The 25641-nt window shown below is 52.5% G+C and overlaps 13 protein-coding genes across 13 annotated transcripts; 9 read left to right on the top strand and 4 right to left on the bottom strand.

Annotated features, from left to right (window-relative positions):
- Positions 1–261: 261 nt before the first annotated feature.
- Positions 262–1967, top strand: K460DRAFT_411158 (WD40 repeat-like protein; the record flags this gene model as incomplete). Its single annotated transcript, XM_040937459.1, has 3 exons — positions 262–476; positions 524–1400; positions 1446–1967. The coding sequence occupies 3 exons, from the start codon at positions 262–264 to the stop codon at positions 1965–1967; spliced, it is 1614 nt and encodes a 537-aa protein (XP_040783143.1).
- A 1270-nt stretch (positions 1968–3237) lies between these two features.
- On the top strand, positions 3238–4068 carry K460DRAFT_211107 (uncharacterized protein). Its single transcript, XM_040927265.1, has one exon. It carries the CDS (start codon positions 3384–3386, stop codon positions 3948–3950), a length of 567 nt encoding a protein of 188 aa, XP_040783142.1. The 5' UTR covers positions 3238–3383; the 3' UTR covers positions 3951–4068.
- Positions 4069–4186: 118 nt separating this feature from the next.
- Positions 4187–4999, top strand: K460DRAFT_381345 (uncharacterized protein; the record flags this gene model as incomplete). The annotated part of the gene is made up of 1 exon (XM_040935345.1): positions 4187–4999. The coding sequence occupies one exon, from the start codon at positions 4187–4189 to the stop codon at positions 4997–4999; it is 813 nt and encodes a 270-aa protein (XP_040783141.1).
- An 864-nt stretch (positions 5000–5863) lies between these two features.
- Positions 5864–6671, top strand: K460DRAFT_381344 (uncharacterized protein; the record flags this gene model as incomplete). Its single annotated transcript, XM_040935344.1, has 2 exons — positions 5864–6323; positions 6430–6671. The coding sequence occupies 2 exons, from the start codon at positions 5864–5866 to the stop codon at positions 6669–6671; spliced, it is 702 nt and encodes a 233-aa protein (XP_040783140.1).
- Positions 6672–7035: 364 nt separating this feature from the next.
- K460DRAFT_323392 (DUF726-domain-containing protein) lies at positions 7036–11107 on the bottom strand. The gene is made up of 3 exons (XM_040930541.1): positions 8902–11107; positions 8451–8853; positions 7036–8398 (listed from the first exon to the last, which is right to left on the bottom strand). Exons 1-3 carry the CDS (start codon positions 10969–10971, stop codon positions 7314–7316), a joined length of 3558 nt encoding a protein of 1185 aa, XP_040783139.1. The 5' UTR covers positions 10972–11107; the 3' UTR covers positions 7036–7313.
- Positions 11108–11230: 123 nt separating this feature from the next.
- On the top strand, positions 11231–12372 carry K460DRAFT_371778 (rRNA-processing protein UTP23). Its single transcript, XM_040934420.1, has 2 exons — positions 11231–11272; positions 11326–12372. Exons 1-2 carry the CDS (start codon positions 11252–11254, stop codon positions 12181–12183), a joined length of 879 nt encoding a protein of 292 aa, XP_040783138.1. The 5' UTR covers positions 11231–11251; the 3' UTR covers positions 12184–12372.
- Positions 12373–12423: 51 nt separating this feature from the next.
- On the bottom strand, positions 12424–13639 carry K460DRAFT_411153 (protein phosphatase methylesteras-like protein 1; the record flags this gene model as incomplete). Its single annotated transcript, XM_040937458.1, has 2 exons — positions 12424–12590; positions 12664–13639. The coding sequence occupies 2 exons, from the start codon at positions 13637–13639 to the stop codon at positions 12424–12426; spliced, it is 1143 nt and encodes a 380-aa protein (XP_040783137.1).
- Positions 13640–14171: 532 nt separating this feature from the next.
- Positions 14172–16508, top strand: K460DRAFT_323384 (mitochondrial integral membrane protein-like protein). The gene is made up of 2 exons (XM_040930540.1): positions 14172–14560; positions 14610–16508. Exons 1-2 carry the CDS (start codon positions 14330–14332, stop codon positions 16053–16055), a joined length of 1677 nt encoding a protein of 558 aa, XP_040783136.1. The 5' UTR covers positions 14172–14329; the 3' UTR covers positions 16056–16508.
- K460DRAFT_323380 (uncharacterized protein) lies at positions 16369–18284 on the bottom strand. The gene is made up of 3 exons (XM_040930539.1): positions 18121–18284; positions 17085–17957; positions 16369–17031 (listed from the first exon to the last, which is right to left on the bottom strand). Exons 1-3 carry the CDS (start codon positions 18127–18129, stop codon positions 16756–16758), a joined length of 1158 nt encoding a protein of 385 aa, XP_040783135.1. The 5' UTR covers positions 18130–18284; the 3' UTR covers positions 16369–16755.
- Positions 18285–18466: 182 nt separating this feature from the next.
- Positions 18467–19710, top strand: K460DRAFT_390065 (uncharacterized protein). Its single transcript, XM_040935763.1, has 2 exons — positions 18467–18755; positions 18818–19710. Exons 1-2 carry the CDS (start codon positions 18476–18478, stop codon positions 19546–19548), a joined length of 1011 nt encoding a protein of 336 aa, XP_040783134.1. The 5' UTR covers positions 18467–18475; the 3' UTR covers positions 19549–19710.
- Positions 19711–19757: 47 nt separating this feature from the next.
- Positions 19758–19969, bottom strand: K460DRAFT_371772 (uncharacterized protein). Its single transcript, XM_040934419.1, has one exon. It carries the CDS (start codon positions 19946–19948, stop codon positions 19793–19795), a length of 156 nt encoding a protein of 51 aa, XP_040783133.1. The 5' UTR covers positions 19949–19969; the 3' UTR covers positions 19758–19792.
- Positions 19970–20228: 259 nt separating this feature from the next.
- Positions 20229–21964, top strand: K460DRAFT_371771 (FAD/NAD(P)-binding domain-containing protein). The gene has a single exon (XM_040934418.1). The coding sequence runs from the start codon at positions 20652–20654 to the stop codon at positions 21927–21929; it is 1278 nt and encodes a 425-aa protein (XP_040783132.1). The 5' UTR covers positions 20229–20651; the 3' UTR covers positions 21930–21964.
- Positions 21965–23080: 1116 nt separating this feature from the next.
- On the top strand, positions 23081–25352 carry K460DRAFT_371770 (glycoside hydrolase family 17 protein). The gene is made up of 2 exons (XM_040934417.1): positions 23081–23590; positions 23706–25352. Exons 1-2 carry the CDS (start codon positions 23440–23442, stop codon positions 25127–25129), a joined length of 1575 nt encoding a protein of 524 aa, XP_040783131.1. The 5' UTR covers positions 23081–23439; the 3' UTR covers positions 25130–25352.
- The last annotated feature ends 289 nt before the right edge of the window (positions 25353–25641 follow it).

Here is a 25641-nt window from a genome sequence, read left to right as displayed (position 1 = left end):
GGGGTCGAGCTTCCGCCGCTTGGGGCTGTGTCCGCGGTCCATATTGGCGGACGTGTGAGGTTTTACGTAGCCAGGTGATGTCCCGGGGAATGTTGATGAGGCCCGGGAGTCCGCCGCAAAATGTCATTATCGATAAGCAAGGAGCTTCACCAGCCACAAGTGGCTGCACTCAAAATTATTTCGAACAATAGTGGGGCATATATATAGCCCACTCGAGATAGACGCTCTCATTGCGCCTTGCATTTTCGTCGACCACTCACAATGTCTATGATCACAGCGACGACCTGGGTGCCGCGCGGATTCGCGGCGCCCTTCCCCTCAAGATATCAATTCGACGAGGACGAGTATGAGCGGATATCGAAGCTTGCGAATCTGCAACTAGAGGATGCAAAGGAAGAGCTCGAGGAGGCGCAGGCTGAGGCCAAGACCAAGAGCAATGGGACTTCAGGCAAGACGTCAAAAGCAAAGGACGACGAGTGGGTACACCTATCATTGCGCTTGCGCCAAAGTTAATCGTGCGTAGTGATGCCGACGACGACGATCTGAAAGAGTACGACCTCGAACACTACGACGATGAAGTCGCAGAAGACCAGGGCGATACCATGGCCATGTTCGGAAATGCCAAGAACCTAGTATTCCACGAGAACGACGAGGCCGACCCGTACATCACAATGCAGGGTGGGGAGGAGGAAGACGACGAAGAGCGGGAAGAGCTACAGATTCTGGCCACAGACAACCTAGTACTGGCGGGCCGGATAGAAGACGAGGTTGCACATCTGGAAGTCTATGTTTACGAGGACGAAGACGACAATCTCTATGTGCACCACGATATCATGCTGCCCGCGATTCCGCTAGCTGTCGAGTGGCTAGATCTACCCGTTGGAAAGTCGATTGGCACACAAGACGGCAAAGGCAACTACGTTGCTATCGGAACCATGGACCCAGATATTGAGATTTGGAATCTGGACGTGGTAGACAGCATGTATCCAGATGCTATTCTGGGTCAAGGTGCTGAAGATGCAGCCAACGCAGATAGGCTGAGAAAGAAGAAGAAGAAGAAGTCGAAGAAGGTCAATGACGAGTTCCACGTCGATTCCGTCCTCGCCCTTGCCGCCAACCGTCACCACCGAAATTTGCTTGCCTCTGCATCCGCGGATAAAACCATCAAGCTATGGGACTTGAACACGACCAAATGTGCCAAGTCATACACCTACCACACAGACAAAGTGTGCTCTGTTGCGTGGCACACGGTCGAGTCCACGGTGCTACTAAGTGGAAGTTACGACCGGACAGTCGTGGCATCTGACATGCGAGCACCCGATGCGAAGGTCCCACGATGGGGTGTTGAGAGTGACGTCGAGACTGTTCGGTGGAATCCTCACGACCCGAACTACTTCTATGTAAGCATTGCACACTAGTTCGCCCTACACTGCTAACAGGCTCAGGTGTCTACCGAGAAAGGAATGATACATTACCACGACATCCGCAATGCACCAAAGGACCCATCGGCCTCGAAACCAGTTTGGGTACTGCAAGCCCACGACGAGTCTATCTCTTCGTTCGACATCAACCCGGTGATTCCCGGCTACCTGGCCACAGGATCAACCGATAAGCAAGTCAAGCTATGGAACATCCAGGAGAGTGGACCGAGCATGGTGGTTTCGCGAGATATTGGTGTTGGACGCGTGTTCTCGACAACATTCGCACCCGATAAAGAAGTAGGGTTCCGCCTGGCAGTTGCCGGGAGCAAAGGAGCGGTACAGATCTGGGACACGAGCACGAATGCAGCAGTACGTGCTGCGTTCGCGAACAAGGTGACGTTGCCTCAGATGAAGCATGACGGAAAGGAGCGTCTCGTCGGCTTGGATGAGCCCGACACTGATTCAGACACTGAAGAGGGAGAGAGTGATGATGGCGGCGAAGAGGAGAATGGCGACGAGAAGGGCTGGGAGTCGATGGAAGAGTAGGACGGAGTTATTCTTGAAAGATGGGGATACACGAAACGTGGAGGAAGCACTGAGATCAGACATGTACACGCCGTCTCCTTGTAAGACATCGTATGCTTGTCTATCACGATGGGAGCAAGAAGCTCGTTAGTGGTGCATCTTTGCTACTGCGGTATAATTTGCCAACGCAAAGTGGTGTATGACACCTGAGCATAGGTACGTCGACGCAATGTGCAGTAGGTCTCGACGGTATGTTGAGTGAGGATCTGAGGCCAATGAAGCGTCAGTGTAGTTAGTGCAAGCGGTGGCAGAAGGAGGCATCTCGAAGCTGTGATCTGAGGTGGCATCGAGGAGCATGGAACCGTGTATCGCAATAACGACTGCCTCGATCATGTTCGCGCCCTTACTTCTGCTTTTTATTCCGTTCATCTCGTTTGAGTTGAGCGACATTGGCGGTGTTGTGATGGGTGGCCATGCAAAAGAAACTTCATGACTAATCCACCACGAGGGCGAGGTCGACAACACTTTACTGTTCCAATTCGCAATCATTATGAGTTTCTACGCAACATTGTTGACCACGCGAACTAACCATCTGCCTAACCGTCTGCCTAATCATCAATACGACGACGGTAGATGGCACGTTCGGGCCTAGCCGGACACGAGTGCCCGAGTGGCACGCCAAGTGGAGCTCAACCAAAAGATGCCTCTGGTCTCGATCACGCCAGATCGTCTACCTCTCCAGGGCCTGCCGCCTCGCTTCGTGGCCTGTTTCGAAACTGGGCAAAGCAAGGTAGAACAACCGTCGACTATTTACGATGCGAACAAGCTGGGAGCTCGTCAATTAAAATACCCGGCGAAACAAGAGTTCATGCACGCGTCTGCAAGGCACACTCACACAGTCTGACTGACATGGAGCGTAGGCGCCTGCTTTTGGCGCTACTAGCACAACTGCCGACCGGATTGAGCGCCCCTTCACTGCAACGCCTCCCAACGCGTCGTTGACTACTGACTACACCGTTTTGCCCATCCCAACGGACACTTGCCGAAGCCGATCCACGGTTCCTGAACTGTCGCGGCTTGTGGCGACTCTGTACATGTACGACGACGCCGTGTCCGACGGCTCCCTGGGGGCCGCCTCTTCGCATTGCATCTTTGCGTGTCAATGCCGTACGACAGGGCGATCAGCCTCCTTCATCAAGCTGACGGTTCGGAAGTCTACTTTCGATGGGTTGAAACGACCAGGCTTTAGTGTGCCCCAACGAGGTGTGCGGGAAGAGCAAACAACGGCAGGCTCCCCAGCTCAACCTGCGACAGATTGGCGGCAACCTTCATCCATGCGGCGTCGCCTCATTCGCCAGACAAAGAAAAACACATCACCCGCTAAACTCTGCCAGGTCGTTTCAACGCCACTGACTCGGCCATCCAGGTCCATGTGCGATGCGGTTCGCTGGCTGTTGGTCGTCCCCCCGGCGCGTCCCCCGGCCATCTCCTACCAATCTTGGAGAGACAGGTCGACGCGGCTTGTCGACTAGCCTGTCGCTCCAGGGTGCTGGCTTTTTCAACCCGCGCCGTCGCTGCACCGATCGACTGCCCTTTTCTTTAGTAGGCTTCCTTCTCCCTTCCTTTGCCCTGCTGTGCTCGTTGGCTTCCCAGCAGTATTCACATACACACACTCCCTCCTTGTTCGCAACCTGGTGTTCGCTCCTTACGACACAGGCTGTTCCCACACGCTCTTTGACAGACGATCTTTTGTTCCATATCCACCACTCTTTACTTCTCTTCATTCATTCATTGTCCCCGCTGCAAGCTCAGCTTCAACCCCAAAGAACCAAAACATCCATCAACAAGAAAACTAAGACTCGACCAAGTCTTCTGGAACTGTGTCGCACACACCGGACCCCCAAGCCACCAAATCTGCGACCTCAGTATCACAAGTACAACTCCGACTCTAGACCACGTTACACGACAAAAGCGCACACATCCCCGGCGCAAAGCACAGCGTGATCCCTTCCAGACTTCCATAACAGCACCACAGTCGCTGTTCAGCTGTCCACAGTCGCGTCTCCCCAGTTGACCTGTTTGATCCCGTGCCTATCAAGAGCAATCTATCCCCGGCAATACCCCGCAGCCCAGTTAAGAAGCAGCCAACTACCGTCCCCGTTGGAATTACCGGACTTCAGACTCACAGGACTGGACCCTTCTTGCACTTTCGCAAATCTATCCTCAATTAATCCATCAATATGTCGCTCGCTCGCGCTGTCACCAAGCGTCTCAAGCGGTCAGAAGCGCCGCCAACCCGCAGCCAGAGTGTCCGAAATCCAACTCAGGTTGACCGTGCCAAAATCTCCCTACCTGTAGCTCTAGTCTCGACGACCAACATGCTCAGCTACAACGCCCCGGATCTCGGTATTATGAGGAACGTCTCGTCGTCGACTGCTTCAAGCCGCTCATCGGCAGACGACTCGGACAACAGTTTATCAGGACGCTCTCGCGCGTCCTCCCACAGCTCTACAGATGCCTCCTCTGTCACCTCTTCTCCTACCTCGCCAGCGCCAAATCACCTTTCCGGTTACTTCCCTGGCAAGCAACTCCGAAAATCTGCCTCGACAACCAGTCTTCACCAGGTCAAGGAGGAGCACGTAGAGGCCACTCCGGCCATTCCAACAAGGGCCCTCTCCCACAGCAAGCGCGCCCATGAGCGACTGGCTGCAAAGCGGTCCATGCAAAACATGAATACGCGCTCTAGCCTCAACTCGCGTGGTAGCTCGGTATCACTGCGACACTCGCGCGAGCAGCGATCCTCCATGGACATGTTCAAAGGCGCGATTGAAGAGGAGGACCACCCCTTTGGCCGAGAGCTAGAGCAGCTCAACGAGATCGCTGAAGAGTTCGGCGGCGTAATCCGGGACGCTGAAGCAGAGGCGGACCTGAGTGCTATGCGCTCAAAGAACCTGGCAGCTTTCTGCGCCGCCGACTACCTCTCAGAAATCCAACCGCTTTTCAGCATGAGGTTCGGAATCCCGCACCAAGCAGCACCCATGGCTTGGATTTGAGTCGACTTCGACAGCCACTCTCCTGCCATTCTTGACCAAGACGGTTCTCGCAAGTTCAGCTCGCTACCTTAGACGATATCCCACGCTCTCGCTTCTAGTGTACATATTGACGGATTTCATTTCTCATCACTCTTTAACATAAACCCTATTTTTTTTTTTGCACGTCTGCTGGCATGGTTGGAAGGGACGTGAAACATGGCGTTCCGGAATACCAGTATCAGGCTTGGAGGTCATGGTCCTCATTCTCTCATTTACGATAACTCATGTCTTGTTGTGTACGATGCTATTGGAAGGAAGACGGTCAGCCGGAGGGTGGCACGACGTAGTCATCGGAGATGACGCGGACGTGTTTTGGATATGTTGAATGTCGGTGCTTGTCGGTCACACTACATCACTGCACCATATCTGAGTCAGATCTACATATCTCCAAATGAAAGTACATACAACTCAAACGGGCCGACTGTCTTGGTGCTCTATCCTTCTCTACTTTACAGCACAAGCAAAGGAATCCAGTGACGTATTGCATGCTTTGCGAGCACATCTCCACAGCATGAGCACTGTCTCAGCATCCCCATCACATGGGCCCTCCATGATCACCCACATAGGAAAGGTGCATACGGCGTGCAGTAGCTGCCGACACACAAAAATAGGATCGGCACATGTATGCTGAAACGCAATCTATTCGTGATGGTGTACCGGGATCCAGTTCATGCATCCGGTGTGGGCATGATCCCATGCATTGGGGGTGACCTCTAGCGCGTTTCGGCGCCGGAGAAACCTAGTGGCCTCCATCCATTCTCATTTGAACTTTTGATGGGCTTCAACATTGACATCAAGCTCAATTGACCGCCCACGCAACACAAAATGATATGCCGAAATTGCCTCCGGGCAGCCTCTAGGACTCAAATTTCTTCGCCGTCACTACGACAATCGCAACGCTTCCTCACCACCTCCCCTGCCTTCCGGAACGCAACACCCATCTCCGCGACCACCGCAACCCAAACCGCGCCTCGACAAGGAGACTCCACATCTTCGCACACGCCACCTACCGCAACATCAACTTCCGCTGCGCAGCCTCTAAGCGAACCTCTCACTCCGGCTGCATCACCAGACTTGAAAGCGCAAGCCGCCAAAGCTGCGGAAAAGAAAGCGACGCCACTAGTCAAGAGTTCGATACCGGCAGGACAGCCGCTAAAAGGGCTGAACTTTTTGAAGAATGCGCAGGATCCTGTTGCGCTGCCGGACGATGAGTATCCACAGTGGCTGTGGACGATATTAGATCGGCAGGAGCAAAAGGCAGACGCAGGAGCGGGAGATTTATTCTGTACGTTTCCCCACACGTCAAACCGCATCAAGGAAACATACCTCATCTACAACACTATGCTTAACGCTCAATTTTTCAAGAATAACGTATGCTAACATTTCTACAGCCAAGTCAAAGAAACAGCGCCGTCTGGCCGCCAAACGGCTCCGCAAGGAACAAGCCATGAACCCCGAGATGCTCATTCCTAAAGTCCCCATCTACGAGCAGACGATAGATTTACCGGTCGGAGACGGATCACTAGACAGCGCGGCGAAGGCGGCGGATGCGCGAGACGAGTTGACTAAAGCGATGAGGAATAAGAGACGGGCAACGATCAAGGAGGCGAATTTCTTGAAGGCCATGGGCTAGAGTTGTTGAATACGCTGTATATCACATAGATGGGTAGAAGAGATATTGTGTACGATTCATTACATTAGCCTTATATGAGGTTTATGCTGGAGAGGTATACCATGTGTGTATACTGTTCTACTCGGGTTCTTCGAACCACGTTCCACCTTTTTGTGCTATGCACCAATTGCACATAACACCCTGCAAAATCAATCAAGTTGAAACAATCCTCGCCTACCCTTTGCACAAAAAGACTAAACTATAGTCTACAAGGCTTCCACGATTTGCTGTGACGGCCTATATCGATCGAGCCTGAAACCTTTCAAACAACACCGATCATCTAAGACGAGATGAGACGTCTAATTCACAATACGCTCTACAGGAACGAGAGTATTTAATGTGTTTATTTACTAGAGATAGTTTATCCTACGCACCATAAATACAAACACCAGGTATGCAAAAGTGTAATGGAGAGAGCATCCAACAGCTCAGAGTCCACAAAACGTTAAAAAAAAAAGGAGACCCAACCAACACCAAACCAACCCCCAAGAATGCGGCGCTTACTATGCAACAACAAACTCGAAGTCTATGCAATATGCGCACAGTCCTACAAACCATTGAAACGCCATTTGTCCGCATGGTGGTATATACACCAAAAAGAGTTTACATGAAGCTCATCTTGACCTCCTTTTCCGTCCCAAAATCATCATCAAATTCATCGGCCCAGGCATTGTACCCCGGGTTAATGGTCGCTCCGCTCGGTTCCGTCTTGGATGTCTTCAACGGCGGCCGGTCTGCAGGTGATGGGTCATCCCAGGTCGGCTGTGTATCCGGGTTCCACCGGGGTTTAGCTGATGGTGACTCCCATGGCGTTGATAGGCCCTCTGGCGTGTCGTGGACAGGTCGTGGGGATTTGGACGTGGACGGTGCGGGTGTCGGCGGGTCACGGAACGAGGAGTCGAAGGTCATCTCGATGCGTTCTGCACCCGGGTCATCAAATTCATCATACTCCTCAAAGACATTCCTCCCTTGGCCATTGGGTCCGCTCGGTGTATTCTTTCCGTTGGTGGCCGACAAATTACTTGTACCGTTCGCCTTCGCGTCCAATGTCGCCTGCCCTAGGCTGTCGTTGTAGCTCTTCGTCTCTCTAAGATTCGTGCGTGGACTTGTCTGCGGCGCGGTGCTGATGTCGATTTTCATTGGCGGTAGCGTACTCTTAATCTCCTTGATCTCAAACTCCGCCTCGGCGTTATATTCTTTGCTCTCGACGGCCAGGGCAGCGACCTCTCTTCGGATAGCGTCAATGTCGAACATGATCGGATTCTCCGCAATCTTCGCCGGATCCGCATCCTTGTCAATAGTCTTATGCTGCTCTGCCAAGGACTTTTCATCGTAAACCTCCCACTCCTTCTTGTCGCCCTTTTTCTTTTTCCACCAAGATAATTTGCTACCTCTCTTCTCCTTTTCGGCTGCTTTTTTCTCCAATTCTTTTCGCGCCTCCTCAATCTCGTTGATAAGTTCGCGCTGGCGCATTTCATGGTTATCCGGGTCAGGGTCTTCGATCTCCGCGAATTCGTCTGATTCAACGATCCAGCCGACTTCGCGGAGAAGCTTGGGCATTGCGGCACGGTAGGCCATGTGGCCGGGCACAAGTTCGGTGACGTTGACGTTTTCGATAGTGGGAACTTGGACGGGTGCAAGGCCTGCTACGCGCATTACTCCGCCACTCGTTGCACGGAAGAGGTAGCCTAACCAAACTGTGAGCAACTAGACATGACGTATGTTGTGTGTGATGCATACCTAAGATCCAGTCATTGGTGGCATACCCATTAACAAATCTTCCAGGAACGATGGACCTGACTTTTATGTATTCATCGTTCTTGGCCACGACTGGCGTGCCAAACATGTACACATTTTGTATCACACCGAAAGCACCCCGACTGGAAAGCTCTTTCAAGCACGAGAAGATGACTCTTGAGCCTAGTGAAAACCCAACTAGGGTCACAGGTCGTGTGCCTAGATTACGGTCGATCAGTGAGTCGGCAAGGATACGTCCGGCCATATCTGCTCGAGCTTGTGAAACGATCCATGGGTTGTCAATGAGGTAGGACAGCTTCGTCAGAGCAAGAGGGAGAGTCATGGCTGCCATGAGCGCTGTCAAGATAGTGCTTCCCAGGACTTGTTGCAGACCTTGCGTAAGGGCCTATTTGACTGTCAGTGTGATGTTGCCAAGTGCTTTGTCGATACTGACCTCAGTAGCTAGAATGTTGATAGTGTCACCCATACTCCTTAGCATCTCAGGCTCCCAAAGCACGGAGTATATGTCGCCCATGATTGGATCTACCGTGCTGTACGGTAATCGCACATCATCCACTTTACCGTTCATCCACCCTGCAAGAGTAATGATGAGGTGTGTTCTCTTGTTGTTGTGCAAAGGTCGATATTCGAATGTCTTGACGGTTCCTGTTCGCCTATTCGCCGCTCTGACCCCGACGGTACTACCGGTGACGACGCCTGTGGAAGTGATGATAGCGGCACCTCCAGCACCTGCAAGGAAACTGCTAGTCCCGGCTACACCGATGGTTGTGAATCCCGCAGCAAGACCAGCTCCAATAAGAGGAGCAAGTAAACCTGCAGACAAGCCAATGACCAGACCACCCCCAACAGTAGCGAGACCCATAAACGCCAGACGTTTATTACGTGCTCTCTTGGCGCGGCTGACCATATGATCCTCTTCGTTCCAGTTCTCCTTGTCCGCCTGTTCTTGCATTTCCAACGCGTCTGTTACACGTTTCTCGAAACGGCAAATTTCCAGCCAGTCCACGCTGAGATACTTTCCGACCTGTTCGAAGAGCTCTCTTGAGCGCGAATCATAAATTGCGTCTGCGATCAGCACCAAAAAGAGATCGCACAAGACGGTCCAGCGGAGGTCAATGTCCAGGTTCTTGCTGGTTGGAAGTTGTGACGGTGTTTTAACTTCTGGATACTCGAATCCCTGATGCTCTTCGTATGGTGGAGGTGGCGGGGACTTTACATAGTCGGGCAGATCCAGTGTTGATGCTGACTTAGTAAACATGCCCTTCTCCGCTGGCGATCCAGGGCGTGGTGAAGATATGGAAGGTCTTGCTGAGTCGGATTCATTCAGTGAGACCACCTCTTCTGCCGCCGGATTCTTCACTCGAGCGTTCGCCATCAAAGCTGGAGTGAGATCTGCTGCGACTACGCCATGGTCCGACAATTGCTCGATCATAATTTGCTCGGACGCATTGATGTCCATATGCCCGTATACCCTGACCATTATCTTCTGAGACCACATCTTTGTTGCTTCTGTATGCATGTCTAACGCCTTTTTAACTTTCTTGTTACTTCTCTCGATCCTAGAGTACTTGTTCTCCATCTCAACCATAGCCAACCGGACCAGTCCGACATATGCGACACGCTGTCCTTCGGTAAGGAGATTTTTAGTAGTCTGCATCTGCATGAGCGGATCCCGGACTTCTTCGTCGTCGTCGTGCAGCGCGTTGCTTTTCTCCTTGAAGAGATAGGCAGTGTTGTCGTCCATACTTGTTTGAGAATCAGCATCATCATCCATTATGACCCTAGTATAGCCTTTGGCAGCACCTCCGACATTGGCATAGCCGCTCATATCTTCCAGCTCTGCCGCGTTTTCTTTCGCAATAAGCCTATTGTCATCGTCGTACATGTCGTATTGAGCGTATGCTGGCATAGTCTGCCAATCACCGTCGTCTTCGTCTTTCTCGTCTTGTTCGTCGTTCTGGGGTTGTAAAACTGCATGTTGGTGCGAGTACTCGGACACAGTTATCATGCTCGTTTGGTGTCGGTGGGCAGGCTGTGGCTCCAGATTCCTTCGCTTGTCCACAGTTTCAGGCTGCGGTGTGTCTTCGGAAGCAATTTGTGCTGGTTCTACTGGAGGCGTTTCGGTGTTTTCTTTCTGCTCCACCTTCTCCTCTGGCCCCTTCATGTGTCCATTAACTTGCGGTTTCGCATCGCCTCCCCCCTTGGCTTTCTCTACTTCGGCGTCTGGAGGCGCTTCTATACTCTTCTTCTCATCGTCTATTCGTATATCCGTCTCTGGCAGAGCAATCTTGACTTGGCTCGCTGTCTTGGAAGCTACCGCATCCTCAAACTCCCCCTCCTCCGAGTCTGAGCTCTCCTCCACTGGCGTCCTCGCCCGCGGCTTCCTTATTGGCAGACCAAAATCGTCATATTCGAGCTCCGCTTTAGGTTTGTTCGGTGATACTGCGCTTTCTGTGTTTTTAGACTGAAGCTTAGGGGGATCGGCGGGGGTCTCGCTGGTCATGGTGGGACTGTCGCAGACGCATCGAGCATGCCTGGACTACGGAAGCGTGCGGAGAGTGCCTGAGGGAAACCCAAGCGTAAGCAAAGTATGTACAAGGCTTCGTCGTCGCCCTCAGGCCATATCATACAAAAGCGGAGTCAGACGGGGGTGCCCTCTGCAAGCCGCAGACGTCGAATAGCGTCGACGCACGGGCTAGGTTCCGCTTTCAGAACTTCCAACATTTTGCGACACCGAACTTTTTCCCCGCAAACCGCGTCCACCTCAAACACACAACGTCGCAATGAAGCTAAAGCGGGCGAAGGTACATGAATACCCCAGATACGACATTTGGTAGTCCCACTAACAGGTAGAAAGGCGTACAAGAAGCTCCTCCACCAATACGAGCTCAACTTCGGCTTCCGCGAACCCTACCAAGTCCTCGTTGACTGGCAAATCCTCCAAGATGCCTACAACTTCAAAATCGACCTCATCGCGCGCCTCGAAAAGATCCTAGGCGGCCAAGTAAAGCCCATGATTACGACGTGCGACATGCGGCACCTCTACGCCGCGAAGCCCAAGAACGAAACTCTCATATTACAGGCCAAGGAGTACGAACGGCGGCGGTGTAACCACCAGGATCTTGACGAGCCGCTGTCGACGCTGGAGTGTCTATCGAGCGTCGTGGACCCCAAGGACAGTAAAACAAACAAGCATAGATATGTGGTTGCTTCGAATGATATCAGCGTGCGCGCGCATATGCGAAGCGTAGCTGGCGTACCACTCATCTACATAACGAAGTCAGTGGTGCTCATGGAGCCCATGGCCAACGCATCCGAGGAGCAGCGCGAGAGGGAGGAAAAGTCAAAGTTCAAGCAGGGATTAAAGGGTCAGCGGAAACCTGATGCGGGACCGAAGCGGAAACGGAACGATGAAGAGGAGGGTCAGTCTATTGCGGGTGGCGCTACGGGAGATGCAAGACCTTCGAAGCAGAAGCGAGAAAAGGGCCCTAAGGGTCCTAATCCGCTGAGTGTGAGGAAGTCGACAAAAGAGAAGAGCGCGCCAGAAGCCAGTGCTTCTAAGAAGGCGAACGATGCGCAGCCATCCACAGCTGACGCAACCAACACTCACGATGCTGAGGCTTCAGGGGCCCGCAAGAGGAAGCGCAAGCACAAGCCAAAGGGTGACGACACCAGTGCTGCTATAGAAGATGACGGAGAAGTCACCGCGCCATGATCGTGCAATTACTCGCCATTTGCCTATAGCATCCCACTGCTACGGGTGACATTACCAGGCCTATGACATTCGGTCTAAGACGGTCGTCAGTTTTGGAGGCTTAATTCAGCTATCAGAAGAAAGGAGGGCGAGGCGTACCATGATACCCAAATTAGCATGTGTGAGGAGGCAGAAATTGTAGCTCAGGTGTGACGTGTAACCAGAAGCCGGTCGGCAAAACTGGTGTATGGCACGATCAACTCAGACCTTCTTGCCCTGCGCAAGCATATCTGACACTTTCGGTGGAAGAACCAACGTGCTCCGATCATTTCGCTTTACAAACTCAACCACAACCTCGGCAGTTTTTTCGGGCAGGTCTTCGTGAAGGAAGTGACCAGCAGCTGGGAAAACCTGCAGTTGAAATTTGCCTTTGTCGTGTTAGATACAGATACACAAATATGATAGCAATGCGGAAACTCTGAAAGGAATCATGAAGCTCACCCTGCATCTGCCCAATCATCAACTCCTTGTCTAACCGATCCGTCCCCGCAAGCAGCAACAGCTTCGCCCCCTTCCCACTCAGAAACTTCCCGCTCATGCCCGTAAACCAATTCTCCCAGTACGCCTCTGTACTTCCAAGCTCAGTCCGCCACGCCCATCGTCCGTCGGGTGTCTGCAGTAATAAGCTAGGTACGCTTGCTCTGGCAGATTGTGGGTTGCGTAGCGTCCGTGACCGAATGTGCCATTCAATAGCATTGGAGAGGGAAGGAAATGATTTCGGGCGTGTGGCGAGGTAGGCCTGCATGTGTTTCAGGGCCTCCATTGCGCTGCCTTCGACAACATCGAACACGCCATATCCCAACAGCTTATTCCCGAACAAGCCTCTGTTCGCAGCGTCTGTGACGACGGCGCCACCCAAACTATGCCCAATCAGAACTAAGGTAGGTAGTTCTTTCCAGCCCATCTTGACCTGGGTGAGGTGTAGCATATCCACGAGATCTTGGCTGAGAAGCGAGATGCTGAGGTTGTTGTCGACTTCGCCATCCGAATTCCAGACTACGCTTCCATGGTCCCGTGCTTCGACAGCTAGGATGCCCATCTCTGGCATTTGTTTCCGCACTTCTTTTGCCATGAGGGCGAAGCTCATTGCCGAGCTGCCTGCGCCATGGTGGAGGACCAGTAATGGCGCCTTGGGTTTTGTTGCCGGGGTCAAGTAGACGTGGAACTTGGCATGGCCCAGACTGTTCTGCTCTGGATTCGGTTTTCGCTCGAGAAACAGTTCTTGGGCAAAGTAATCAGACCAATGTATGGCTGGCGCGGGCCTCAATGTACTCGAGGGTATTACAGTGCCGGTGCTGGACATTGACGATGCGGAAGACGAGTCATCTTCGTATTCGAGGGGTTCTTCGGCGAGCGGTTCGGGGGGAGGGAGGGCGGAGAGGTTGGCTTTTGCAAAGTGCTTCGCGAGGTCTGACATGTTGTACCTGGGTGGTGCTATAGTCTAGGAGCGTTGTGCGATAGGCGGGTAGTGTGCTAAGGCGGGATTGGCTGGTATCGGAGGCAAAACACGTGCAGTGTATGCAACCATCTGGTGTAGGCTGAGTGATTTGTTTGGTTCGGTGTGGGATGGCGATGTCCAAGGAGGGGAGGGGAGCACGCACAGGTGGCGGGGTGGTTCGATAGAGGGTGACAGACCAGGATCAAGGCATGTAATGTACTGGCAGGCCCTACTGTAGCCGAGCTCTTGCAGCGCTTCATCCTCGAGCGCCCCTCCGAGCACGTCGCATTCCTAAGGCGTGGTGACAAGAAGGCATGAGTGCGAAGACAAGCCAAGTTACCATGGGTAGTAGTGGTAAACATATTGCTTAGCAGATATGACAAGGAGGGTTCCCTGGGGCTGGGCTGGATCATCTGGACTCTGGACTAGGCCATGATGCGTGGTCCGGGATGTGTGAACCATGACGTAGATCGTTGGGATTAGCGTCTCCAGCTTCAAACAAACCTCTACGCCCCTCAGCATTGTTCTTCCCTCTCACGAGCTCTGCGAAGCTCTCCCTCTTAATAAATTCACCGGGACCTTCTCGTTCATCTTCCTTGTTCGATATCTAATCATTACTGCCCGACCAAGCGTCCTCACGCACGGGTTCCGAGCTCGATACGAGCTCCCATGTCTAGCATGTGGAAAGGCGGCAAGAAGGAGCAGCAGGACAATGACCAACTAACAGCTGAGCCACCACACCCAATCCAGGATGATGGAGCCTCGAGATCTTCGAGAAGAAGCTATGAGCCTTCAAGGCGAAGTGCAGAGCCCCGAGATGAGCCAAATGAACGGACCAGGCTGCTTGATCGACCCAGGCCGCCCAACTCAGATGGATACCTCGATCCTGATGATCCAGCTGTACGTAGATCCAAATACAATTACTGCAATTCCGTACTAACAATGGCAGGTGTCGCCCTACAACCTTTGGACTGTGCGGGCCATGCGCTACCTCACCATCCTCTTCCTGATAGTATCTTTCCTCTGGTGGGTACTCTTGCTGGTATCTATCTTTGTCTCTCCACCAGGCCTGCACACCCGCGGATCGGGCTTCTTCGACTTTGCATACACATGTCTAACCATTGGCAACCTCCTTGTCGCTACCATCTTCTTCGTTACACCCGCCCAGGGACTGCGCATCACCACCGCCATCATTGCGGTACTGCTGGCGGTTGACATGATCCTCATCGTATCCGTCCCGCGTATCAGGCTGGAGGAAGGATGGGTCGGTATTGCGAGTGTGGTCTGGGCGTTCGTTATGGCTGTTTGGTGCATCCTGACTGATCGCGTTGTCGCCTATGGCAAAAAAGAAGAGGAAGAACGTCTTACGGGGCGGGCAGAAACCCGACGTACACTCAAGGAGTGGGTCGCCGTTCTTGTGGCGACCATCCTTACTGTCGTATTCATCATCATCGTCATCTTGATGACCGCCACCCTTGGCATGCGCGCCCGCGACTCCACGCTCAAGATGTACGGCGACCGCATCCTCGTCGACGGAGACAAGTACGCGGTCCATCTCGCTTGCGTCGGCAACGACTCCTACACTGATGGCTCTAGAGACCCAACGGTTCTCCTTGAAGCCGGTGAAGCACCACTAGAGTACGATTTTGAGCACTGGGCCTACGCCGCTTACAAGAACGGCACCATTTCCCGCTACTGCTACTGGGACCGCCCAGGCTACGCCTTCTCTGACAACGCCCCATCCCCACATTCAGCAGGCATGTCCGCGGATGCGCTCTCCGAAGCCCTAGCCAAAGCTGGCGAAGAAGGGCCCTGGATCCTCGTCTCCGCCGGCACAGGCACCATCGTCTCGCGTATCTTCAGCTCGCGCCATATGAAGCAGGTCACCGGCCTCCTTCTGATAGACCCTTACCACGAGGACCTCCTCCACCGTATCGGCAGCCCGAGTCGGGGCTTCATGCTCTGGGCCTGGGGCATCATCTCCCCCCTTGGCACCGTTCGTCTCGCCGGCGCGCTCTTCAAGGGTCGAACCCGCGAAGACCGTGTCTACGGCCGTAATGCTTATCAATCCGGCAAACAGATCAAAGCCCAACTCCAAGAGAATCTCGTCGCTGACAGCCTCTCCAAGAATGAAGTTGCATCTGCGCGCAACATTCAGAGTAGCGATACCGCGCTTGCTATAGTAAGTAGCGGTATCGAGGTTAGGAGGGATAGCGAGTGGGAACGCAAGCAAAAGGACTTGACGACTTTGACAGACAACTTGGTGGGCTGGGATGTCGTCAACAAAGCTCCTCATCAAGTTTGGCACACGCTTGAAGGGAGGACAGTCATGGAAAAGAGGCTGAAGGCTCTAGTCAAGGCTGCTGCCAAGGTCAAGCATTCGACTGAAGAGTAAGAGTTTCGGGACACGGAGATAGTGTCTGGTGGTAATTGAGGGTAATTTGATAATGTTTTGGCCGACTATTTTCATTGCTCTGTATCTCTCCTTCGCATACCCTTTTACGTCGCGTTGCATACATAGGATTTCCTTTCTCTGTAGCACATAGCGGAGTTACTTGATGATTAATTAATCTCAAATCACGCATACCGCATACCTGTTTCCTGGTTGTCCCTGTTGCAAGCATACCAGATACCAGATACATGGACCCGAGCCATGAATCTAACGTGCAGGGACCCCGCCGCTAATGTGACGATGATGACGATTGTGCATGGGGCCCGATCAAGGCTATACCCAATTTTGATCGGCATTTTGCAAGGCGATAAGGATCGCGGGGCTGTATGCATCGAAGGAACGGCTTGTAGAAGAAGCCGCGCGTTCTGCCTGCCAGGACATTTTCGCTCATACGACACACGATTTTGTTGGCTTTGATAGCTATATCCAATATATATTTTCACAAGAAGAGAACGACACCAAATCCGACTTGGCTTTTCTCTATCCAGAATCATCTTAGTATAATCTATGTCCTATATCAATATCGTGCATTGTGCATGGACCTCGTCAAAACGGCTGACATAGGAAAAATCGCTAGCTATGCTGCGTGGGCGTTATAATACAATTTTAAAACTCTCCGTGATCGCATAGAATGTTGTACCTTCTAAGCTTCAACATCCTGCTTGCGTCGACGAATGCTGCCAAAGCGCTTCTTCAGTGTGCCGCCCATGCTCTTGCTTCGTCCAATACCAGATGCTTCGGCATCAAGGGTTTCAGACGGCATATTGCCTGGTGCCTCGGTGTAGCCTACGCTCTTGCTGTGCTTGTGACGTGAGGTCATTTCGGTACCGTTGTCGCCAAGCGTTTTATGATCCTTGAGGGCCTTCTCGATGGTGTATGAGGGTTCGCCTTTGCCTTTGAGGTCATCTGGATGGTAATCCTGGACTCTGTTAGCGGCGCTTCATGAGGTAAATGGGTTGAATAGCCACGTACTACACCCGCCCATCGTCGATAGTCACCACCTGGCTCCCGCTGAAGGTCGGCTCCCTCTTGATAGTTCAACACTCTACCGAACCTATCCGGCATGCCAGGTGGGATAATGGCAACACCTTCGAGAGGACGATGCCTTGTCACAGCGTCGACTATGTTCTCTCGGGGCGTGGCTCTCAGCGCCTCTAGGTTTGATTCCTTGACTGCCGCAATGGGGGCATATTTGACATGCTTGTTGCGGGCAATGTTGGCGGCATCATACGGGCCTTCATGGTGGTATTGGGAAACGCCTGATTTATCCAGTCGGTCGATGATGTCGGCGCCTTGGAAGTTCTTCTTTCTAAGATGAGGCGCACGGTGAGCAACTTTCTCATCCTTGCGGAGAATATCAAGTGGTCTGTGAGACTTGTCACCGGGGTAGCGCTCCGAGAGCGAGCCGCTGCGTGCAGGCCTACCATTCCTGGACGAGGATGGTGCCGGATTGCTCGATCGTCGCGGACGGCCTTCATTCAGGAATCCAAGTGTCTCCGCACGGTGGTTGTCGGAGAAATGTGCACGGCGGGGGCTGGCAGAGTTTGGAGGAGAGGGATAATCAGACCTCCTGCTCTTTGGTGTAGTTTGTCCATGCGGTGTCACAGATGCAGACGGACTCTTGGAATCTGTAGAAACCCTTGATCGACGGTAGGGATTGGTTTCTACCGAGCTTCCAGTGTGCTGTGGCTGAACGTTGACAGAGGACGAGCCTTTAGCAATGCCGGTGGATCCGGGAGGTGTTATAGGTTCTTGAGGCGCAAATGTCGAGCGGAAGCGGGTGTTCAATCCCGTCTCGTCACTCGGATCTGGCTCGATCAGAGGGTCGATCAAAGCATGTCGTGCCTGAACGGTCAGCCATCATATTCGAGTAGTCATACAGCGGACTTTATATGATGGAGAAATGGCTTCTTGAGGCGCCCAGTCTGGTCCAGACGAAAGGTCTACCAGATAGTGCGCTCTTTCGCCCGGATGCGCGTAGGTCATATGTAAGGGAGCGACAACTTACTTGTTCCATGATGTTTGTGTAACTTGGATAGGCAATGTTTTTGTTAGGCTTCAGAGAGGCGTCAATAGGTTACACAGAGGGCGTGGTTGGCATCAGAGGGGAGTTTAAGAGCAGAGCAGGTGACGCCGGTCCGTTGGATAAAGGCTGACTTGGCAGGCACGACGCGTAATATGTCATCGTTCTCGTCGTGGCCCTGCATCTCTTGGTGAAAAGCCGGCCAATCGCTGCATACGTCATCCGGAGACGCTAGGCTCAGAGCGGGGCAGGATCTTGGCATCCGCTTGCCAGATCTGGCATGTGACGAACGGCCATGCCCGCCCGAGGCTGCCCAACCAACACCCATCAACCTTATACCATGTCCCTAGTGGAATACCCAGACTCGGACTCGGACAATGATGGTGAGCGCAGTGCAGCAACATCTCCCCAGCCGGTGCAGACTGTCCCCAAGAATCCTGTGAAGCGCAAACGCACCGAAAATACTGGGGATGACCTACCACCGCTTCCGTCAGCATTCCACGACCTTTATTCGACGAATGCCCGGCTCAGCACTAGCGATGATCCAAGCCTGCATGGCGGCCGTAAACGGGCAGTACCTCACGTCGAGGGCAATTGGCCGAGCCATGTCTTCCTAGAGTGTGAGCACGTTCCTTTCCGCTGAACATCGACGAGACTAGGGCAGTGCATTAACTTGTTGGAGGGATACCTTCACAGGCCGAGTGTCTTGACCTGCACAGTTTGATACACCACGTGAAAGACTTACTGAACCGCCAGAATGAGGCTCGAACAAAGAAGGTACCTATACCTGATATCACGCCGTCTCTACAGTCGGAGCTAGGTGCAACACTACCTTTGCACGTGTCTTTATCGCGGACACTGCAAATTAAGACAGAAAACAGGGAGTCGTTTCTCGAAACCCTAAGGTCTTCTTTGCGGAGAGTCGCAGTCCGCGCTTTCCACTTTGGCTTCAATGGCCTGAAATGGGTGCCGAACTTTGAGCGAAACCGATGGTTCTTGGTTCTCGCCATCAATAAGCCGGAGCATGATGAGCTGAACAGGGTCCTCAATGCTTGCAATGATGCCGCAGAAGACTGTGGCCATCTGGGGTTATATACTGGCGGTCAAGGTGACGGCCCGATGCAGGACAACTCAACCAGCAACACTTCAGAAAGAAGAAAAGGCGGGCAAACCAAGAGTGAGAAGGCCGACCATTCGGAGTACTTTCACGTCAGTATCGCTTGGAATTTAACAGAGCCTGATCCCGAATGGATCTCCCTAGTTCAAAATATCGACATAAGCAAGTACATCCAGCCACCACAAGAATCATTCGATGCAGTGAAAGCGAGGGTTGGAAATGTAGTCCATAATATCGCCTTAACAAATAAAAGGTCTGGACCCGGAAAAGGAGGAGGACTTCTGGGGTTAGGGTGATCATTGTATTCTAGGATTGACACCGACGTGGGAACAACATTCGAAAAGGAGGTCCGGGCCGTATGAGGTGGTCAACAGGTGGCAGCTTAGAGCAGTTGGATGAAACCAAGCAATAGTTTTTATCGAGTAGATGATCACATTATACCCTAATCTATACCAGAGATACTCATATGAAGATATGAGAAGTTTTCAAAGAGGTTTCCTTCATGCATGCGTATCGCTAAGATTATTTTCGGATCTCGTCTTAGAACTCGTCTTTGGTGAGGCGTATACTTGTAGTTGATACTTGCTTGAGAAAGCACGCAGCAGTGGGAACGCTACTGAAATACAAGAACAGGCTTGCCGGCATCAGCGATAGCGTTGGCAAATTCCGGCTTAGGTACAGCAATGTCGAGGCCATCTTGTGGTGATCGGTTGAACGAGGAAGTTAGGACAGACATTCACAATCACATGTAATAATGAATGCCTGCACAACTGACCGTATAAGTTGCCACCAAAGAGTCAGCATTCACGCCATAGCCCTTGGCAATTTGCTTGACAGGATTAAGCCACCATACTAATGCAACCCTAAATCATGGAAGTAAGCGCTAGCGTATTGAGATGACCTGACAGCACCAACGCAAGTCGCTCGTCGCCTGTCCCGACGACCTTCGCAAGGAGATTCACCACAAGGGCGATTACGAAATGACAAGTCGATCGCAGTGTGCCGATTTGCATGGCCCTGATTTGATGGCTGAGAACCTTATACAGAAGGTTGTAACAGGTAACCCGATGAAGTATCGGCGCTATCAGTGATGTCGGGACTTCGCGTTCTCGGGCCCGAAGGTTGCCATTTCAAGTTGCGAAGCGCCCGAAATACAACGCGCGCGCCCGAAAAGCATGATACATGAATTAGGCACCAAAGTGGTAGTGAATATATAATATGAAGATATCTCAAAGATCATTTTCTCAAATAACTCAGCAACCAAGTCTTTAGCTTCTTCATCCCTATTATCATCCAGACGAAACAATCAGCAACCTCACAATTTCAAACCATAAGAACTCGACCACCTCTAACATCAGGATAAACACTTGCACATCTTTTATATATTCAACTCTTCAAGATGCCATCTACAACCCCAACCCCCAAACTCGCAATCATCGGCGCCGGCCCTGTCTCTTTGACCCTTGCCAACATCTTGCAGAAAAACTGCATCCCTTTCACCATCTTCGAAGCCTCGCCCACCTTCCGCACTCAGGGCGGTTCTCTCGATCTGCATCCAGAATCTGGCCAGCTGGCGCTCAAAGAAGCCGGCTTATGGAACCAGTTCATGAAACACGCACGGCCAGAGAGCGATGTGATGAAGATTGTATCATTAGACGGAGAGGTCTTGTGGGATGAGAATGGAGCGGATAAGCATGAAGTGAAGGAGGACGAGAAGTTTAATGGACGGCCCGAAATCGATCGTGTCATGCTGTTGAAGATTCTTTCCGAGAACCTGAAGAGCGACAACGTACAGTTGGGAAGGAAGCTTCAAGAGATTGTACCATCTGTTGCAGACGGTTCAAAGTACGACTTGCACTTCGCGGACGGCACTCAGGAGACGGCGTTTGACCTAGTGGTTGGTGGCGATGGCGCTTGGTCAAAGGTTCGCAACCTCCTTTCCGATACAAAACCAGATTATTCCGGCATCTCAGCAGTGGAGTTCTGGTGCCATGATATCAAGAAGAATCCATGGCTTCTCGACTACATCGGCGAAGGATCGATGATGGCATTAGGAGAAGGTTGCGCCGTTCAAGCTCAGCGGCAGGGCGATGGAAGTCTACGGGCATACGCTGCCCTTCGCGTACCGGAGGATTTCCTAGAAACATGCGGCATCAACTGGAGCGACACAGACAACGCACGCATACAGTATGTCGAGCGCTACTTCTCGCATATTTGCAACGACTTGAAACGCATTGTCCTGGAATCCCCAGATGGCCTCTTTCTGCGGCCTCTCTACGAACTGCCGGTTGGCTTCACCTGGCCCTCCCGATCAGGTATCACTCTGATTGGCGACGCAGCTCATGTCTTCACGCCGTACGCAGGTGAAGGAGTCAATGTGGGGATGAACGACGCGCTGGTGCTCGCGCGGGAAATCGCAAATGCATACAACAATGAGACGGATTTGGGAGAGGCAACGCGGGCTTATGAACAGGAAATGTTTCCTCGGGCGGCAAAAGCTGCCGCAAAAACGATGAGGGGGAAGATCAACCATTTCAGTGCGAATGGGGGGAAGGAATTCGCGGACATGTTCAAGGCGCATTACTATGGCAGCAGTAAGGCCGGGGTCGTTAGGGATTCAGTGAATTTGGCTGATACAATGCACGACGGGTCGAAGATAGACATACCTAGGAATTAGTCAGAGTATAATGTAGCAGTATTTGTCCACTCTGATACTTGTGTTGACTGAGTGTGTATGACTATTCCCTCCACAAACACGGACGTACGTGAGAAGCAGGTTTTAAGGCAACCCATGAGGAAATGAGATGGCTTCCGCACAACTTGACGATGTCAGGGGTTTTACAGAACTGACGTGACCTTCATACTGGCTCTCTCTGAGCATCTAAAAGGATCAAGGCCGGCTGGAATCATTCGCTGCCCCGATTAATTTGTCTGACTGACTACTTAGCTGCCTGAACTATGTACTGTAGTCGTGTGATCTTGATCCTGCTCGATCCCGCTTGAGTAGCGGCATGCGAAGTGTGCAGTCAAAGCATCCAAGATGTTCAGCTCTCGGCGGCATAATCTCACGAGGCGCACATAGCGATAGAGATAAATTGACGAGCGTCACACTGCCATGGAGGTAGCATATGTTGCCTCTTTGCGCGATATAGCATCGTCCTTCGTATGGCGTTGAGTTGAACCGGCAGTTATCCGTACGATCCGTGAGGGGCAACGGAAATTTAATCACTCTCGTCAATCGCAGTACCGGTAACACGACGCTCTTGAATCGCGCAAATGCGCACGTACCACAAACCAACAATAGTCCCATGTTCTTCGATAAAGAATAGACCAATGACAGGGTGGTCGGACAGGGAAGTGATGTGCGGACCCCAGCATGTGCCGCTCTGTACCTGCATTTGACGAAAGCTGGGATTATTATGGTTCAGCTTCGTGAGAGCTGCACAAGATTAGCCGTTGCCCCGTCGAGAGCGAGGGTGAGTGTGATTGCTGCTTGTTTGGAGCTGCCTTTTGGACAAAAGAATGAGCTGCTCGGCGACCCGTTGTTAGGCAACATGGGAGAGCCTTTGCGCGCGAGACATTGCTGGAACGAGGGGAACAACACCAGAGCTTACTGCTACAGTGCTACGGCGTCATCAGGTTCAGCGTGTTCATCTTGTCACCCACGGCAAGAACTCGGCGCAATGTGACGGGGGTGCTTTATTATGCAGCTTGGATTAGCCCCTAAGAGAGATTAGGTGCTAACCGCAAGTCGCCTACTCCCCAGTCCCCTAATGGAAACCATGACAGATGAGGACGCTCCCCCAGAGTCTCATTTCCACAAGACGACCGCTCTGTGCGCACAGAGGCCTTAAACAGCCTTAAATTGGCGCCCAGGCCGGTTCCGTATAACATTGCCCATGTTATCCTCTAGGAACCCCTAACCTAACGCCTTCGAGGCGGCCAGGGACTGGGCTCATGGGGCCATGGCCCGCCTGTCAAAAGCGATGAGTTCCCCGGCTGCGTGGAGGACTTCTTTCTTGCTACACAAGGCTTCCGTTACACTCTAACCGCCTCGTTGACAAGTTCTCTGGCCCTTGTGCCGTGTCACTCATTTGTTTACCTTAATATAATACCGCTTCACTCGTTCAGCGGACACGATAAACACTGCCAGTAGCCGCCCCTATTACTAGTAAACACACGAAAAGATGAAGGCCTCAATCATCGCAGCTTCGGTTGCGCTCGCGGGAACCGTTGCGGCTTCTCAGCACAAGGCCCATGCTGGGTTCCATCTGCGACGAGCTGGATATGAGAGCAACGACGTTTGCACGGTCTATACCACCGTCTATGTAACCGCATGTATGTAATTCCTTCAGTCCGGAAACATTAAAGAGAAGGAATATGGGCATTGGAACAGGGAAGATGTCGCTGGAGAAAAGAGATCCACATAAGACCGATGTCTGACCTACTTTAGTGCCTCCCGTTGTCCATAACTCGACCATCATCGGCCACTCCACCTCCACTCCTTGCTCCGAGGGCGAGAAGACTCCCATCTACACGCCCCATGTACCATCTTCAACCACGGAGGCGCCCAAGCCTTCAAAGGAGGCCTACCCTCCCGCGCCCCCTGCGCCCAAGCCGGAATCCTCCAAGCAGGTTCAGCCACCTGCTCCCGTGCCTGAGACCTCCAAGCAGGCTTCTCCTCCTGCGCCTGTACCTGCGACCTCCAAGCCCGCATACACACCCGTGCCTCAGTCCTCAAAGTCCGTCTACATCCCAGTGCCTGTCCCTTCGATCTCAGCCTACGTCCCAGTCCCAGTCCCCTCGAAGTCAGTCTACACTCCAGTGCCTGTCTCTTCCAAGTCGGTGAACACTCCAGTTGTTCCTGTGCCCTCGAAGCCGGCATACACCCCAGTGGCTCCCCCCACCAAGCCCACCAAGCCCACCGAGACCCCTAAGCCTGCTCCCAGCAGCTCCAAGGCGGTAGAGAAGCCCAAGCCTAAGCCTACTACCTCTAAGTCGGCGGACAAGCCTAAGCCAACTGGCGGTTATACCTCCGGCGGCCGCATCGTAACCAACGGCAACAAGTGGGCCATTACCTACACTCCTTATGCCAACAGCGGCCAGTGCAAGACCGTCGACGAGATCAAGTCAGATGTTAAGCAGATCTCTGAGCTTGGCTTCACCACTATCCGCTCTTACAGCACCGACTGTGGCGTTTTCGAGCATGTCGTCCCTGAGTGCCAGAAATACGGCCTCAAGGTCATCTACGGTATCTTCCTCGAGGGTGGCGGCAAGGGTGGAAAGGGTCCCTTCTCCAACTATGCCAACGATCAACTCGAGGGCATTAAGAGCAACGCGCCAAAGGATAGTGTCGCCATGGTCATTGTTGGAAACGAGTGCATGTTCAACAACAACTGCCAGCCCGCCGACCTTGCCGCTTACATCGACTACGTCCGTGAGCAGCTCCATGGCGCTGGATTCCCCAAGGACATCGCCATCACTACTACCGAGCCTGTCGGCACCTGGGAGGAGAAGGGCGCTGAGCTGTGTGACCACATTGACATCTTCACTGTTCAGGTCCACCCATACTTCACCCAGTCCGTCTCCGCCGAGGAGGCTGGTGACTTTGCGGCACAACAGCTTGAGCAGGCTGCCAAGGTCTGCCCCGGTGCTGCTTCCAAGGGCAAGTACATCACTGAGATTGGATGGCCGAGCGCTGGCAATTCCAACGGCAAGGCTATTCCCGGTGTTTACGAGCAGAAGGTTGCTATGAAGAAGATCATCGAGAAGGTTGGCTCTGAGGCCTGCCTGTTCTCCTTCCAGAACGATGGCTGGAAGGCCCCTGGTGCCCTCAATGTTGAGCAGAACTTCGGCTGCATCGAAGCCCTGCAATAAGCGCACTTTGCCTGTTGCTAGGTAGAGTGAAGGAAGAAGGAGGATATTGTTGGTTCGATTAAGAATACTTCGTTGTACGACTGTATGTAGTGAGCTTCTGTCAATTACGTCGGCTACTTTACGTGTTTACGCTTGCATTGCTACTTTCCGTTTCTTCGCTTGCCAGATAAATAGTGGTGGCTTCTTGGTAGTTTTAGTGTTTAATTTCTTGTATCAATCAACCTGGATATCCCAACATGCGCAAGCTTCGCCCCTGCTCCAATATGTTTATCCGCGAATCAAAGACGGAATTCGTCACCGTAAATCCTAGGTAGTCGGACATGTATTGTTGGCTCACTATCCCTTCGGTCGCTCGGAAATTTGCATTATCATGGGTGAAGCCGGGAGTCAGACCGGAATTTCGAGGACCAGCGGGTGCGTAATTTGACCTCCGTCGTCAGGCGAGGGAAAGTAACGGCTATGCCAACAGGCTTCTTTATGAAGCCAGAGAGTCATCGATGCGATAGGATGAC

The sequence above is a fragment of the Cucurbitaria berberidis genome (assembly GCF_010015615.1).
Source record: "Cucurbitaria berberidis CBS 394.84 unplaced genomic scaffold K460scaffold_7, whole genome shotgun sequence".
Taxonomy (NCBI): Eukaryota; Fungi; Ascomycota; class Dothideomycetes; order Pleosporales; family Cucurbitariaceae; genus Cucurbitaria; species Cucurbitaria berberidis.
Note: the sequence above shows the minus strand (reverse complement) of the source record. Positions and strands in the feature narration are given on the sequence as shown.